The 18,582-nt window shown below is 41.9% G+C and overlaps 1 protein-coding gene across 2 annotated transcripts in view; it reads right to left on the bottom strand.

The window, feature by feature from the left end:
* Positions 1-2,663: 2,663 nt before the first annotated feature.
* LOC137432511 (tetraspanin-5) overlaps positions 2,664-18,582 on the bottom strand; it is a 44,166-nt gene continuing 28,247 nt past the window's right edge. The window contains exons 7-9 of one of the 2 annotated variants that reach the window (XM_068124521.2): positions 5,824-5,940; positions 5,616-5,677; positions 2,664-3,661 (exon numbers count right to left, since the gene is read on the bottom strand). In XM_068124521.2, coding sequence (XP_067980622.1) covers position 3,661; positions 5,616-5,677; positions 5,824-5,940 — 180 coding nt within the window. In that variant the 3' untranslated portion in view covers positions 2,664-3,660. The remainder of the gene's footprint in view (positions 3,662-5,615; positions 5,678-5,823; positions 5,941-18,582) is intronic. The other variant, XM_068124520.2, reaches the window with a different exon arrangement.

Here is an 18,582-nt window from a genome sequence, read left to right on the forward strand (position 1 = left end):
GTAAAGGAGGTAAAGGTAATGGGTAAAGGAGGTAAAGCGGTTAAACAGTCGTTGTGCTTTCTTCTTTCATTTTTTTCCCTTAAATAATTGAGGCTCATGGAAGAGCAAGGCGACAGAAGGTATTAACTGACTGTGGGGCAATTCTTTGACAACAACTAGATGGTATTCATAGAATACTTACCCTGCGCAGTCAACTTGGTGTGAGCCAACTCTTCTATTTTTGAACGTTTCTTTTTTTTTGATCCAATATGGCTGCCAGACCAGGTGAGCGATGACATCATAAATTTATATTCTCTAAAGTCTACACATTACACCTGGCTATTCATCGCTTCATTGGAATCGCTCAGAACGAAAGTCAAATTGTTTTATTAAGGTGTTGGAGATACCACAGGCTCATTTTGGTGTAATGTACAATTGTTACCCCACATACACGGAGCGAAATGAGGGGTTAAGCAATTGGTTCATGTACGTCCGTCTGCCTCGTCCGTCTTGTCTACAAACGTCAACTTATGATCGAGGAACAACTTGATTTTTAATGGAATGTTTTATTTTTAACACAAATTGGAACATGAATTGGAAAACAAACCTGCCGTTGAACAGTACTTTGTCTCTAAATTCGTCCTGGTCACACAAGTGCAGTGAGGAAAGTTTTTTTGTTTTGTTTTTACTCTTTTTACTTTTACTCACAGGAAACTTTGTTTTTAAGGACGTCATAAAGTACACATCGAACAGGAACGAATAACTAATGCAACGTGTTGGATAGGGTGGTGCAATAAATACACTTTCATTGTGTAAAATGAACGAATGTACGTCAACGGTGGCAAATAATTTACTTATTTATTGGACTTTTGCAATATTTAAATTGACTTTTATTTAAATTGAATTCTGTACTTGAACACAAATCACCATCTTATTACTCCAGTTTAACAGTACTTGGACATGTTAAATGAGTTGGTGTACAAGACTGCTCCAATAGTGCTAAACTTTTTAAAACGATCTTTAAAATCATTATTTTATTTAAATTGAAATACAGTATATACTTACACACTGTGTGGGGTAACGTGTTCTATGAACTCTCTAGTTTACCTGGTGGTTGTCCAAGCTATATAAAGAACAATATACATCATCTATATATAAATAGGTTAATGCAGTCTGTCTATCTGCATGTCTGTCTGTCCCACAGATATGCCTCCACACCGTGGAACATGGAAACACTCCCCGGAGAGGAAAAATATGAAGTAAAAGTACTTTGATTGTGTAAGATGATCCAAGGTAAAAATATGAACTGAGGATCAGTACTTTCATTGTATAAAATGAAGGTACCAATTTGAACCAAGGATCGGTATTTTTTTGGTGTAAAGTGATCCAAGGTAGCAATATGAACCGAGGACATGCTGCGATCTTTGCTGTTTAATTTTTTTCTTTTCGAGCTCTTTTAATCAGCGCAATAATAAAAGGCTATTTCTTTTTCTCTATTGTGGTATTCAACACCACAGGGCTTCCAGCTACTCTTGTACTTGATTCTTTATTGTGATCCAACACACAATGTAAAGTGTAAAAACTAATCAAATCTAGTAATTTACAGCTTTTGTTTTACTTAATTATAGTGTATATTAATTGTAGTGTCTATTCATTATAGTGTATATTACGAGTTCCCTTTCAAGGAACTGCAACACAGGCAGTGGCCATTAGGTTCATAAAAGTGTGTGCAATGGTTATCAACTTATAGTTGTTGTTTGTCCTTGCTCTATCATTTTTAAATGCTGAGCACCAAGCAAGGAAGCAGCACGTTGCATTTTTAAAATCTTTGGTACGATCCGGGTCGGGTTCGAACTGCCGACTTCCCAGACTAGGAGCAGACACTTACCATGGTGCCGCCGAATCTCGTTGAAGCTAATTGAGGTATAGCGACAGTGATAGTAGAATGTTGTTGATCATATCATTCTGTTTAAGGCAAACAAAACATGCCAAATGAGTCAAAAATCAAAACCAACTAGGAAATAGAAAGATGCAAATTTGTCGATGGATATGCCTCCGCATGCGTTGGATGTCACCTCTCTGTTACATTTGATCTCAATGTTTAAAGTTACATGAAAAGTTACAGATTACATTAGACATTAAAGTGACTGCGAGAGAGAAGACAGATAGAAATTGAAGAGACATCAGATGCTTCTAACTAGAGTAAAATTACCTGTCAATTTTTTTCAAAGGGCACATGACCTTTGACCTGTTAGATCCAAAATTGCACTCCATACCTGTGCCAAGTTTCGTGAAAATCCCTTCAGTAGTCGAAATGTTATCGTGGTAACCCCCAAAAAACTCCTGATAACGGGCAGATGGAAGGACAACCCAAAAACTAAATGCCACCCGCCGCCTTCGGCCAACGACCCTGCAGTTGGGAATTCAAATAAACCAGAGCAGTAATGATTGGTGGATGCAGACCATGCCCCAATTCAACATGACCAATTTGTAATACTACCTGTGAGATCAACTGTCGAATGGATATTGATTATGTTGTTAGTTTATTTCCAAGCTCTCAAGTCAAAATCAAAAAATGGATACAATGACCATGAATAAGGGTAAAGGTAACAATTACAAGCGGTCATAGACCGCTACTTACAAAATCAGTCGCTGCAACCTTGAACTTTGGACCTCAAAAACAATAAGTTTCTTGCTTTTTATTGGTGACGCAATATGCAAATTATGGTCAAATTTCAAGTCCATCTGATGAAAATTGATGATTTTGTGAGACATTTTGACCTCAAACAATAGGCTTCCAGTTTTTAACTAGCTCAAACAGGTGGTTAAATTTCATGAAGATCGGTGTGGAATTGCAACCTGTAACAAATTTACATAAACAGACAGATATAACAGAACAATATACTTGGGTATCTTTGATTTCCCAAATAAAAAGATGGAAATATTTCAAGCACCTTCTCTCTGACTTTATGTTTATACCTGCACCCCCCAAGCCCTCACCATACATTTGTTCATCCTTTAAATCGGGGATAGGCAACCTACGGCCGAGGGCCGGATCCGGCCTGCAAAGAGATTCCACCAGGCATGCATAGTCACATTCGGTTTGGACTTCAGTCCTGAGAACGCTCGACTTTCTTTCTTTCTTTGTATTGCGCTCTCTGTGCCACACACAAAATTACAGGCACAGAGCTCGCGCTGACAGACCAACACGAAAACTATACCATTCCATGTTTAAACTGTATACAAACCTCACTTTTGGCAACTAACCAGAAATTAAAAAAAATTGACTCTTCTAACTTCTAATGACTACTCAGATATCGTTCCAGCCCGCATCTGGACAGCCCGATGACGATCGGGCCCACCACTAAAAAAAAAGGTTACTGCTTAAAATAAAAGCAAACACCACATGTCCCAATCTTCACAACTTTTACACACACGAGACATCAAAAACACACATACAATTTTAAAATGCATGTCCATATTTCTTTTAATCAATGCAAAAGTGATTTTGATGCAAAATATCAATTCTTATTCAAATATGTGTGGGCAGATTCAAATGTTTAAAATTCGTTAGAACCGCCCCTTCCATCAAATTAACTTGCAAATGTATCTGCACCAAACAGCCTGAGATCCATTTTAGTATCAACGTCAATAAGGAGTTCTTGTGTAAAAAGTCGAATTTCTAAAAAGAAAAAAGAAAAGTGTGCACATAAGAACAATGCTGGATACGGCAAAAAAATAATAATAATAATGACCTCGAACAACAAGTCTGTAATAACATTGCAGTGCTGGCTTTAAACAAATGTCTAAGACGCAAAAGGCAGGAGATGAAACACAAAAACATTGCATAAATCTGACCATTTTGCGGACTCATTCATCTTAAAACACTGAAGAAACTAAATGCACAGAAATAAATGGTTTTGAGCACACAAAATGCAACAATGTGGGGAGGGGGAGGGGGGGGGGGGTGGGAATACTGCACACTCATGAACCTTAGCGCTGGGTAAACAGTCCAGAATGCTCTGTATGATGCAACTATCATTAAGTTCTCACAATAGTCATACATATATTCCAGGATATCAAAGTAACACAAGAGCAACCTACAAAACAGAACAGTTATTTATATGTTATTAGTATCAAATACAAATGGTATCATTCCAAAATATATGCACTGCATAAAGTATTGTAGAATTAGTTACTTCCTTTAAGGACCAATCAAAACAGTCCAGAAGAGACGACAACCACAAGAAACAGAACATAATGCAAAAAGTAAACTGCATTGTGGATCAGGAACTGTCCAATGCAAATAACTCCATCCTGGTTTGGCATGATGTTGGCTTAGCGGTTAGGGTGCCGGCTTGGGATCCTAGGATCCTGGGTTCGAATCCCGGCCGATCGCTGAATTAACGCCAGGGGGGTTGACTCAGCCTGTCATCCTTCCGAGGTCGGCAAATTTGAGTACCAGCTTGCTGGGATGAATGATCACGGTGAGTACCCCGATTTAGAATTAGGTACACGTATCCCTGCGCATCGTAAGAGCGTGACCAAAGGTTGGAGTCAGGAAGGGCATCCGGCCATAAAAACATTGCCTCAAACAGGGAACCATGATTGTCATGGGGCCCACAAGGCTAACCCCCGCTCTAGCGGGGAAAATGGCCTTAAAACGATCATTCATTCATTCTGGTTTGGCATCATCTTAACCAGCATGCAATTTGTCTCGGTGGCTTTTCAAAGCAATATAAAAAGAGGCTATCAATTTGGTGCGCACGAGATGCTACAGATGGAGAAGATGTGGTGGTTTGGGTGGTTAGTGGGAAGTAAGAGTAACATGATGTTCCAAGGCAGAAAGGGTTGAGAAGCCGAGTGAGATTAGAGGATTGGTACAGTGGCATTTGCCGGTGAACATTAAACCCCTTCCCCCCCCCCTCACCCCCATACTCCCATGCCAAACAAGCACATACTGGGCAGATCCAATTACTCCCTGAAAAGTGACAATAATTATTATCCAGAGGCAATGAAATAGTAGTCTGTATATCAAAGCTAACTTACCAATACCTGTTTATATTACATATGCAGAGATTTAAAAACGAATGTGTAGTAACTTTACAAGAGAGAAGCAAAGGACAATACTTATCTTTGTCATGTGCAGCAACACATCAATAAATATGATTTGTTGTGAAAACAAAACATTCTTTAATGTGCACAGGTTGGCACTGTGCTAGGAAAAAAGGGAAAAAAAATCCTACAAGGTTGTGCTTTCTAGTGGCAAATCCTCTTAGATCTAACATCTGTGAAAAGCCGCAAGCCTGTAAAAAAAAAAAAAAAAAAAAGGCTGCGTTCACACCACAGCATGTTGAAAGTGGTGAATGTTCACAAGTCGGAAAAATACATTTCCCAAATATTTTGTTAAAATGAAGGCTTCCAGGAATTAAGACAAGGTTTCTTAAACAATTTAAACAGCAACAATAAAAGACAAACTGAACAATGCCACAGACTTACAAACAGCAGCAACTATGCCATACGACAGGCAACTCTTCCCATTGGTCATGAAGGGGAAAATGATAACTGGCCTTGAAAGTATCAGTAATACAAAACTATTTGCACAAGGTTGGCATTTAAAAGCATAACAGAATCACCAATTGGCTTTGACTGCTTCAATGTCACCAACCATGTTCTGAGCCAGGCAGATTCCCAATATCTGTTGAGAAAAAAAAAATACACATGTATTGTAATTGTGTACATTGTAAGCATGTGAGAATAAAACAACAAAACATTCCATCTCACAAATGCAATTACACCAAAATATTGACAAGACAATTACTGCAAAATGAATAAAAACACGACCTGCACAAGAGCGATGCCTATGAAGGTCCCGGCAACAATGATAAGGTTCCCTTGAAGCCATTTTTCAAACTGTGGAACACAACCTTTTGTGTATATGTACGTTTGTTGAGACAGTTCCTGAAACAAAATAATAATTAAAAAAATTATACAGTACAGTATATTACATAAATAAATAAAGGATTTTTTTTTTTTTTAACAGTTGTACCGAAGGTTAGTTAGTCAATGTTGTCAAATGTCGATAAATGCACAACATGTCAGCTCATCGTCTTTCCTATCTGAGATTTTATATTTACACGCATACACACACACACACACACACACGTATATATATATATATACAGTCACGTGAAAAAGTAAGTACACCCCATGTAAAGTTTTGACTTTTTCAACATGTTTCAACATACAGCTATTTGATCTTCATTTCAACAATATTGATAGATAAAGGTGATATAATATAACAAATATCATGAAACATTTACATTTTGTAGTCCATTGTATAATTTAAACAAACATAAATGCAAATTTCGCATGTGGAAAAAGTAAGTACACCCTTGGCTCTAATAGGTGGTATTGCCCCCTTTGGCAGAAACAACCTCAAGTAGGCATTTCTTATAACTGTCTACCAGTCTCTGACATCGACTGGGAGAAATGTTTGCCCACTCCTCCATGCAGAATTCTTTCAGCCGTGCGATGTTTGAGGGGTTTCTTGCATGCACAGCTTGTTTCAAATCCCCCCACAACATCTCGATGGGACTTAGATCCAGGCTTTGACTTGGCCATTCCAGAACCCTCCATTTCTTTCTTTTCAGCCATTCCTTGGTGGATTTACTGGTATGTTTCGGGTCATTGTCATGTTGCAAGGTCCACCTTCGGTTGAGCTTCAACTTTCCGACAGATGGCCTCACATTATCCTCAAGCACCCTCTGGCACAATGAAGAATTCATAGTGGATTCTATGATGGTGAGCTGCCCAGGCCCTGATGCAACAAAGCTGACCCAAACCATAATATTTCCACCACCATGCTTTACAGTTGGTATCAGGTTCTTGTGGTCAAATGCTGTCTTTGGTTTTCACCAAACATGTCTTCTGGTACTGTGGCCAAATAGCTCTACCTTTGACTCATCTGTTCAGAGCACATTGTTCCAGAAGTGCTGGTCTTTGCCTCGGTGTTCATTGGCAAACTTTAGTCTTGCCCTGATGTTCTTTCTGGACAGCAAAGGTTTCCTCCTGGCACACCTCCCATGTAGATCAAATTTGTGCAGCCTCTTTCTAATGGTGGACTTGTGCACTTTGACATCAACAGTGGCAAGAGCTACCTGGAGGTCCCGTGATGACATTCTGGGGTTCTTAGAGACTTCTTTCAGCATTTTGCAGTCTGCTCTCGGGCTGACCTTGCTGGGGCGGCCTGGCCTGAACAAGTTGGCAGTTGTTTGGAATCTTCTCCACTTGTAGATGATCTTCCGGACAGTCGAATGATTGATTTCAAATTGTTTGTAGATCTTTTTAAATCCCTTCCCAGACTCGTAGGCATCTATAACCTTCTTTCTGAAGGCCTCAGAGAGCTCTTTTGATCTCGGCATGGTGACGCCGCATACTTCAACACAAAGAGCAAACCAAACTAAATGTCTGAGGTTTAAATAAGACAGGTTCCTCCAAGATCCTCTCTAACCATGTTCTAATCATTTGCACCTGAGCTGGTGCACCTGATTCAAATTTTAGGTATTTGAAGCAGTGATAAATGTAGGGGTGTACTTACTTTTTCCACATGCGAAATTTGCATTTGTGTTTATTTAAATTATACAATTCACTACAAAATGTAAATGTTTCATGATATTTGTTGTATTATATCACCTTTATCTATCAATATTGTTGAAATGAAGATCAAATAGCTGTATGTTGAAATATGTTGAAAAAGTCAAAACTTTACATGGGGTGTACTTACTTTTTCACGTGACTGTATGTGTGTATGTATGTATGTATGTATGTATGTATGTATGTATATGTATGTGTGTGTGTGTGTGTGTGTGTGTGTGTGTGTGTGTGTGTGTGTGTGTGTGTGTGTGTGTATATATGTATATATGTATATATGTATATATATATATGTATGATCATATATATATGATCAAGGCACCTCCTAGCTTTAATGGTGAGCACCAGCCACGAATTATGTCTCACACGGTAAATACCGCATAACCCGCAAGGAACCAACAGCCTGTCTGCCACACAGACCATCGTTCCCACCAGTGCAAACCAAAACCAGGGGGTGCGGTGCGATCGGCGGGGATAATAATCAACGACATAACAGCGTGACGAGCGCTGTCCCGATCTCCTGTGGACCGAAGTCCTAGACCAAAGCGTCACCTCCGACCCAAAGGGTCTTCTGGAGGCCTCAGACTGGCCACTCTGTCAACAGACAGAGATTTATTCATTGGTCCCCATTGGCTAAAAATTGATCATCTTGATCATCTTAATAGACGATTTTGGTCCTCATTGGTTAGATTTTTTGCAGTATGCCGTCCTGACGAGGGTCAATAAGCCCGAAATCTGGATTGGCGGCTCTGCTTGATGTTTAGATCTGAACTAAGATCAAAATTCTGCTCTGTCAGAGGGTTCTCTTGAGAGCTTGACAGGCAGAGCGTATGTACATGGCAGTGACGTCATTACTTGCGCTCATTGAAAGCTGGAGAACTGCACATATATTTGGATTGGTTTGCTCCCGGCTGCATCCAGGGGATTCCATATAATGAGTGGATACCAGAGGTAATGTGCCATGTGGCAGATGGCACTTATCGCTCCCATTAAGGTACAGCATTGCTGGATGGGATACCTTAATGGCGGTTCACCACTGATGGTATGAAATCGAAAAGTGACCGATATATATATATATATATATATATATATATATATATATATATATATATATATATATATATATATATATATATATATATATATATATATATATATATACAGGGTGATTGAAAAGTAACTCCCTATTTTAAAATATTTAGAAATTATTTATTTATTGTAATATTTTTCTCAAATTTTTAGTGTTTGTTCCTTAATGTATGAGAATTTAATGTGTTGGTTTGTTTCCAGATTATGTTTTGTTTGAAATTCGGAAGCCCTACAAACATGGCTGGACGTCTTACCCTGCAGGAGCGTGCCCAGCTAGTGGTATGAAGATTGGTCTGATCTCTTTAAAAATATCCTCTGGTCTGATGAAGCGGTATTTCACATCGGTGGGTTTGTGAACAGTCACAACTGCTATTACTGGGCAGGAGAAGATCCTCGTGTTATTTCTGAAAAAACGCAATATCGGCCCAAGGTAACGGTGTGGTGTGGAATGACTTCGGAAAGGATTGTAGGTCCCTTCATTCTTCGCGATACCATGAATGCCAAAAGGTACCTCACCATGCTGCAAGACGAAATCTGGCCAATTATCAGTGCTTCGGAGAATGTTGAAGATTTGATTTTCATGCAAGATGGCGCTCCTCCAAAATTTTGCTATTGTTGTTCGTGAATGGCTGAATGCCCACTTCCCTGGGAGATGGATGGGTCGTCGTGGTCCGTATGAGTGGCCAGCCAGGAGCCCTGACTTAACACCATGTGACTTTTTTCTTTGGGGTTGGGTAAAAAAGCAAGTCTACTGTACCAAACCAACGACTTTGGAAGAACTTGAAGGGCGAATACGAGAAGTTATGTCTTCCATCCCACAAGAGTTCCTGGTGAAATCAGTTGACGCGGTTCCCGGGCGGCTTGAGAAGCTGGTGGCGAATTCTGGTGCCCATGTCGAATTTTAAATAAAACTTCATGCTATACGCTTTCTTCTTATATCCATTTCTTGTAAAAATTATAGTTAAGAAATAAATTATAAGTATTTTAAAATAGGGAGTTACTTTTCAATCACCCTGTATATATATATATATATATATATATATATATATATATATATATATATATATATATATATATATATATATATATATATATATATATATATATATATATATATATATATATATATACTGTATATATATATTGTTATGTCTGGGGGTGGAGCAAAATGTAGAGCTAGGTAGATCTGTATAGGTAGGTATTTGACTGTCGCGATAGGGAATCTACCTGTAATAGGTTCTTCATGTTTAGGCGTTTGTCGGGGTAAGATGTATAATTGTGGATCTACCAGGAGATTCGTGTGATAGCTAGATAGGGATTAAAAGATAACGCCCCTGTGAGTCTCACCTGGTCATCAAACCCTTGTCCATTTTGGCACTGCAAACCACATAAACACTTAGTTAGGTCCCTAGCGCAACATTAAATAATTCCTCCCCTTTGACATGACTTTGGAAGAGAATAGACGGAAAATCGGGCTGGAACACCGCCACAATCGGCCACCACCATTTACACCTCCGCAAGGCCTACCAACTTCGGATAGCACGTGCTATGAAGAGGAAGCAGGAGTAGAGAGAGCAGCAGTGACGCAGTGGGCGTGCCCCTGGGCGAGCCGGGGGAGGCTCTGATAGGCTGAGGGGTGCGCCAATGTGACGTCATCGGCCGGAGATATTATCGAGGGCAGGACGCCATTTTCGGCAGTCCCGGTGTGAGTTGCGATGAGAGCAGAGCCCTGACTTGAGTCAAGAGTTCGAGTGCTGTTCGTACGAGCAGTTGACGAGTGCCATAATCAAGTTCAGGCAGTTCATATCGGAGATCCTGAAGACGAGTTCAGGGCGCGAGGGGAGTTTGCTGTCCTGCTTTTGGGGCCTCGTGTGCGAACGGAGTTGGCGTTGGCTCGGGCCTTTGCGTTGCTGTGGTGCTCGGAGGCAGTCGGAGAAGGCCTGGTGGTGGCCGAGCGGGGCCATGTTACAAGAAGACGACAGAGACAGATAAGCCCGAGCTCCGCGTACACTGTACACGACGTGACGTGTTTCTTTTCGAATTTATCATCCCCCGTTTTGTATTTGAGGTCTGGAGTGCGGGATCCCGATTTAGAATAGCTTATTACCGGTGCGTATTTTCCTGTCTTGCTTTTATATAATAAATCCTTGTATTATTTTTGTATATATCTGAACGCAGTTTTCCTGGGTGTTTGATTTTAATTCCTAAGGCTGTGAGGCTCCCGTCGTTCCCCTCCACCTGCACGCTTTGCTTGATTGGAATCCACTATTGAGTTTTCGCCTCGGGAGTTTAAAGCCTCGTAATCGGCCTCCGCAACTTTGATGTTAATCGGAGTTGCGCAACAATATATATATCAGCAAGCGTTGCCAGAGTTTTCGCCTCGGGAGTTTAAAGCCTCGTAATCGGCCTCCGCAACTTTGATGTTAATCGGAGTTGCGCAACAATATATATATATCAGCAAGCGTTGCCAGCGTTGCCAGTGTGTGTCCCCGTGTGTGTGTGTGTGTCCGTGTGGGTGTTGTGTGTGTCCGTGTGCGTGTGTGTCCGTGTGCGTGTGTGTGTGTGTATGTGTGTGTGTGTATACACACTGTGTATACTGTTTATATACTGTTTATATACTGTTTCTCATATATTTATATGTTTATTCTTTGTTGATGTGATTTTAATGTGTTTGTTAAACTACATTTATACGATATTTTATGTTTGTTCAACTACATTTCAAAGCATGAAAACCACAAACAATATAATTAATTATACAGTAACGGCTAGATGTTACAAGTTAAAAGAAACTAAAGAATTAATTACATGTAAAACCTCAAATATAGTTTACCTATTGACCTGTAGCAAATGTGCGATGCAATATGTTGGTGCATTGATGGGTTGACTGACTGCCTGGACGCAACTGAGGTTGTGGATCTACTGATGTACCATCTATTGATGTGGATCCATGATCGAGGTTGTGGATCCGCCGTTTGGAGAGGTCCTGGGCTTTAAGGATCGAAACCTCGAGGAAGAACGGTGCCCAGCTGATGATTCATGCAGTCGGGAAACTAGTCAATAGCTTACGGGTTAACGTTCTTGCTTTAGGTGGAGAAACTATGTCTGAGGTTTACAATTTAAATAAAGTTGAATATGGGATGTTGTGAAATTAATATCATTTACAACAATCCTTTAAATTATTTATATTTAAGTTTAGGAACAACCGATACTGTACAATTAATTAAGTGTGTGTGTGTGTGTGTGTGTGTGTGTGTGTGTGTGTGTGTGTGTGTGTGTGTGTGTGTGTGTGTGTGTGTGTGTGTGTGTGTGTGTGTGTGTGTGTGTGTGTGTGTGTGTGAATAAAAGAGAGAGATAGAATTGTGAGGAACAGAAATGAAAAAACGAGATGTGTGTGTGTGTATGTGTGTGCAGTGTCCGTGTCAGGGCTGTAACCTTTTTACCTTTTGCTTTTTGTCATCAAATTTTCACCAAAGCTTTATTATGAGAATATGGAGAAGGTAAATTAATAATTCTGTCAAAAGGTCAAAGGTCAGCGTCACATAAAATCATCAATATTCATGCAATTGACCAGAAATTTTAATAATTTGCATATTGGGTGAATTAATTTGTTCACCAATCAAAAGCGAGAAGCTGATTGTTTTTTTTTGATCTAAAGTTCAAAGGTCAAGGCTGCATAAAATCATCAATTTTCACTGTTTTTTTTTTTTTAAACTATTTGCGATATTTTGAGCAAACGGAGGAGGAAGAAGAAGATGTCTGAATCCAAACGGACGAGGACGGGCTTTGCATTTTCCAATGCTTTCTGGTTTAGCAGCTGCAACTGGTCCTACCTGCTCAGAAAGGCCAAAAAGTTATCCACAGAGACACTTATTTCTGCTCTCCAGTGCAAACAGAATGACTTATTTGAGCGGCCCAATCCCGAAATGGAGATGAGAAACCTTGGATGTGTAATGGCATCCCAATTGTTACAATACATGTACAAGCAAGCAACCTAGATCTTATCCAGAAGAGACATGGTCCATCTTGTCCTTCTGAAGCTTCAGGATTTTGCGCAACAGAACCTAGAACATCTGAGAGATTGTCCAGATCCCTGTGAGAACATTTTGAATGGTCGAGGTGTACGTTTTGCAGAAATAAATCTTACAAAAAGGTATGGGGAACTGATCAATGTACTGTATTCACATTTGAAGTCTGCGAGTCTATTGACCTGCCGCAGAAACGTGGGGTGATGATAAGAAGCAGCATATACTCTAGTGTGAACAATCACCTGGTGTCAGCTGAGGCAAGATATCCCAAAACATGCTTGGCAAACTACACCATCAAGTCTAACATCAAGCAATGAACATTGAAGCCAATTAAAGATGAAGACAAATATGCTGCTAGTCAAGCATCTCAAATCTGGACTGAATTCTGGCAAGGCATGCGATATGGACAGTGTCCTTAATAAGTCCAAAACTATCCTTGAAATACAAGGTGTTGATTCAGAGAAAGCCTCCAAATATCACCAAACAACATTTAAAGTTCAGGGTGATAGGGTACTTTGGGAATGAAGTGGTATATCATCAACCCCGCATGAAAACGAAACCTGAACTTCTATACACAAGTGCCATTTCTCTGCAGGATGTTCTAAATGCAGCATTCCAACACTCCGTTTCCTCTTGTCACCAGAGAATCTACGGTCGATGAGCAAAGTTTCTGACAAAATAGCTTACTAGGCTTCTGTATCACCGGGCAATGATAATAGTGAACGCGGATATTGCTAATTCTGAAGGAATCAGTATCATATCTAGTCAAACTACAGACTTGCATCTTGCTTCAGCAAAACCTTGCATTGGTTCCCGCTGGATAATTTCTGTTGACGACAGTAATGATGCTGGTGAGTTCCCTCTTGATTGCAGAAACAAGTCCGGCGAGAGGAGAATCCTCATGATTTCTCAAGATGTGCTTCATGTTTCGTCACATGGAAGAATCAGGACTCCCAAACATACAAGTCTCGCTATGACAGTTCGGCACATTGAATGAAATGAATGAATGAATGATCGTTTTAAGGCCATTTTCCCCACTAGAGCAGGGGTTAGCCTTGCGGGCCCCATGACAATCATGGTTCCCTGTTTGAGGCAATGTTTTTATGGCCGGATGCCCTTCCTGGCGACAACCCTTAGTCGCCTCTTACGATGCGCAGGGATACGGTGTACCTATTCTAAACCGGAGTACACACCGGGATCATTCATCCCAGCAAGCTGGTACTCAATTTGCCGACCTCGGATGGATGACAGGCTGAGTCAACCCCCCTGGCGTTAATTCGGCGATCGACCGGGATTCGAACCCAGGATCCCAAGCCGGCACCCTAACCGCTAAGCCAACACCAGGCACATTATAGGATCAAAAGAGCTGATAACCTTACTGAAGAGGATGGGACACTGTTCCTCCTTTGACGAGATAAAGGCATTAGATACCAGGCTTGCCAATGTGGTTTTTGCCAGATCAAAAGAGCAAGTAATTGTAATTCCTTCCAATATTTCTCCTGGTATATTTGTTCAGATGGCTGGAGAAAACAATGACTTTAACGATGAGATCTTAGATGGAAAAAGGGCTGTGAATATCACTAAAGACAACAGGAGTTATTGAGGCTCTCACCTCTGATCATGATGAAGCAGACACTCGGATGTTGCTGCACGCTAAGCATGCAATCTCGGAAAATGCCAGACTTGTAATCCAATCACCAGACACCGATGTGGCCGTGCTACGCATCACCCATTACACGGAAATTGGATGCATGGAACTATGGTTCTGAACAGTAGTGACAATCCATTCAATAGCACAGCAGCTCGGCCAAACACACTTCCTGCTTATCATGCTTTAACTGGTTGTGACATGACCAGCTCTTCATCTGGCACTGGCAAGACAAGGTCACCAAATATCCTCAACAGCAATCCAGAACATCAGCGAAATCTGTCACAACTAGGGTAGCAATGATCAGTGGATAGTATGACCCTGCAAAAGTGAGAAGCTTCTGTGCAGTTTGTACACTGGTGCTCCAAAGATGGGCACAACAGCAGACAGTGTCTGGTACTGGTTGTCTGATCAAAATAAGCAGAGGAATGAGGGGCTGCCACAGACTTCTGACAGTTTGGCTCTTCACATTAAATGGACAGACTACCAGGTTCTTGTGTGGAAAATAGCTCGCAAAGTGAAACAAGACATTAATGCCATTAATGCGCAAAGTGGTAGCCATTAATGTGAAGAGCCAAACTGTCAGAACTCTTCCTCACTCGCCCTCCACTGCCCTCTCTCCACCTCACCCCCAGGAATACCTTTGGCTACAGCTTCCCCTTCGCTCCCACCTTTTGTTCATATGTGTGTTGTACCGTCCACCAAACAGCGATGACTCCATCTACATCTCGCTGTCTGATAATATTGACCAACTTCTATCTACCCATCCCAACTCTCTCTTCCTCATATGTGGTGATTTCAATTGTCACCATGCCAGTTGGCTGGGTGTGGGTACCTCTCTCACCAGCCATGGCTCTTCAGCAAAGGACTTCTGCGACTCACTGGGACTGACACAATGTCAATTTCCCGAGCCGGATCTCAGTCAACGGAGCATCTTCTCTTCTGGATTTGGTTATGACAAACTTCCCTGAAAATGTCTGCTGCTCTTCTTCTGCTCCAATCGGCTCATCTGATCATGTGCTTGTCAAAGTGGACATCTCTCTGACCATTCTCAGAGAGCCTCCTCAGCGTCGACGAGTCTGGCATTTCACTCAGGCCAACTGGCACGGTCTTCAAGCAGCCATCAATCATCTGGACTGGTCTCCCATCTCTACCGCCTCTGACATCAACTCATCCTGGGAATTCTTTCAAAGTAAATTGCTCTCTCTCATGCACAGATTTATCCCATCTCGTCTTCAGTTGTCATACCCTTCCTCCCGTCCATGGTACACGGAATCTTGTGGTGAGGCTGTTGCCCTGAAACAACTTGCTTTCGTCTCCTGGAAAGCAAATCCAATGGAAGGAAATCTCATTTCCTTCCACAAAGCCCGAAACAAGTGTGTGTCCACCCTCAGGAGAGCCAGGAAACAATATCTCACCGTTCTCAAGACCGAACTCTCTTATCTGTCTCCCTCTTCCAAATCCTGGTGGCGTCTGGTCAAATCTGTTTCTGGTGTTTGTTCCCCCTCCATCCCCTCCCTCACCTCAAACGGCTTAACAGCTGACTCCGCACGTGAAAAAGCTGAATGCCTCAACTCTGTGTTTGCCTCTAAATCTTGTGTCCCAAACCCATCCCTCTCTGTACCCAGTCGTACCCAGCTGCTCCTGGACTCTGTGTCCTTTCCTCCTGACAAGGTGGAAAAGTTTCTGTCAACCCTCGACTCTGATTCTGCAACTGGTCCTGACGGCATCAGCCCACGGGTCCTAAAATCATGTTCTTCCGCTCTTTCACTCCCTCTTTCTGTTCTCTTCACCCTCTCTTTTGCTCAAGGTCATCTGCCATCTGCTTGGAAATCAGCCAACATCACCGCTTTGCACAAAAAAGGTGCAAAAACAGATCCCAGCAACTACAGACCAATCAGCCTTCTCCCAATTATCAGCAAAGTCATGGAATCCATCATTGCTTCAGATATGAAATCTTTCCTCTTCTCCAATGGCTTCATCTCTGATCATCAATTTGGTTTCAGACCTGGTCACTCTACTCTGGACATGCTGCTTCTGCTTTCTCAACAATGGATGGAGGTCCTCAACGCCAAACAGGAAATTAGAGCTGTCTCCCTTGACATTTCACGTGCCTTCGATATGGTCTGGCACCCTGCTCTGCTCACCAAACTCTCCTCCTTTGGTATCCATGGAAATCTCCACGCATGGCTGGCGGACTTCCTCTCTGGTCGTAGTCAACGTGTGGCCCTGAATGGGTTTCTCTCATCTCTTCCTGTTCAGGCTGGAGTTCCCCAAGGTAGTGTTCTGGGCCCTGTGCTTTTTCTGGTCTTCATCAATGATCTCTCTGACTCTCTTGAAAATCCTCTCTATCTCTTTGCTGACGACTCTACTCTGTCGCTCCATTCCTCATCCCTCAGATCGGCAGTCTGCAGCCTCCTCACTCTCTGCAGACCTGGACAAAATCACAGACTGGGCAAACAAATGGAACATGTCTTTCAATCCTGATAAATCTCACACTCTTACGATGTCTCTCCGAAAAGACCGACTGGAAAACCCTCCCATCCACTTTCTGAATAATCCTCTCCAAGAAGTTCTGTCACTCAAGCTTTTGGGTCTCACTATTTGCCATGATCTTTCCTGGGAAAACCACATTTCAAATCTGGCCTCCAAAGCCAGTCGCCGACTGGGCATCCTCCGTCGTGCGAAGTCCTTCCTTGGCACACCTGAGCTCCTCACCACATACAAGGCTTTCATCCGCAGCTCTATGGAATACTGCTCTCCCCTCTGGTCTGGTGCTCCTGCCTCACACCTCGCTCGTCTTCACGCTGTTGAAACCAAAGCGTTCAGAATCATTGGAATCTCCCGCGATGAAGCTAACTCCAAGGGCCTTTCACTCACTCACCGCAGGCAGGTTGGTGGTCTTTCCGTCTTCTACCGACTCCTCTCTGGCCTTGCCCCCCCAGCTCTCTCTGGGCTCTGTCCCCCAAATATTCCTACAGGTTGCACAAGATCTGCCTGCAACCCTCTTATGGTTAAACTGCCAAAATCAAGACTTTCTGCTCACCTTCACTCCTTCATTCCTCTTTTCTCCCACCTCTGGAACAAACTCCCTCACTCTCTTCAATCCCACTCCACCCTCCAGGTCTTTAAAACAGCTGTTCACCACCATCTCTTATCCTCCCCCATCCAAAACCTTGATCTTTTCTAACCCCGCTAATTTTGGTCCCCTTGTGTTTTATACCCCCCCCCCCTCCCCTTCCCACACCTCCTGCCCCCAAGCCCTCTCCCTCCCACACTTCTCCCTGCTCTCAAATGTTGTGGTTGTGTGCTTCCCCTTCTCTCCCCATCTTGTCTTCCGCTCCCTCTTTTTGTATATTTTGTTTGTCTGGTTGATTTGTTTGTGAAATAAATGTTAGCTCTTTCACGAGCCTTGATTCAGTATACAAAAAAAAAAGAAGAAAAAAAAAAAAGACATACCAGACCCTGTTAGCTATGGATGGGAAATGATGGATGGCACACTCCAATGAAAATTCAACATAAGATGATGAACAAAGACCCAGCCACAAGAGGTTCTTGCAGAGCTAGTTGCATGTCACTATTCTAAATCTGAATGTCGCCAGTCCGACTGTTCCTGCAGGATGAACGGACTTCTCTGTACTGAAGTGTGTATATGCAGGGTGAGGATTGAAAACCCAAGGAATGATTTGGATATTTATGGCAATAAAAAAGAGGCTCATATAATGCTTCAAGGATGTCAGGATTCCTCCCTTTCAGTTTAGTGTTAAATAGTAAAAGCGAATTTTTCAAAAGGTAATCAAACATGTTTGTGGTTTATAATATTTAAATTTTTGGTAGGGGTACCCCCACACCTAGGGGAGGGAAGATATTATTAATATCAATATTGTTTTGTAATAACATTAATATTATGTTATTACCTTTAGTATTGTCGTATTCCTGGCGATTAAAATCTTTACCAGGAAACAGAGTAGCCGAGCAAGCTTTAACTCCGAAGGCGTTCAGTTCAAATATGGCAGAGTTCATACACGCGGGGAGGGAGGGGGGGGGGGGGGTAAGGAGGAGGAGGATGAGGATGATGAGGATGAGGATGCTGAAACTCACTTACCTCACGGTTCCCGACGGCAGCCTTCAAACCTGTGGAAATTAACTCAAACGAAAACCGATGTAAAATGTACAGGGGAAAATAAT

Source organism: Myxine glutinosa, chromosome 8 (genome assembly GCF_964187855.1).
Source record: "Myxine glutinosa chromosome 8, kmMyxGlut1.1, whole genome shotgun sequence".
Lineage (NCBI taxonomy): Eukaryota > Metazoa > Chordata > Myxini > Myxiniformes > Myxinidae > Myxine > Myxine glutinosa.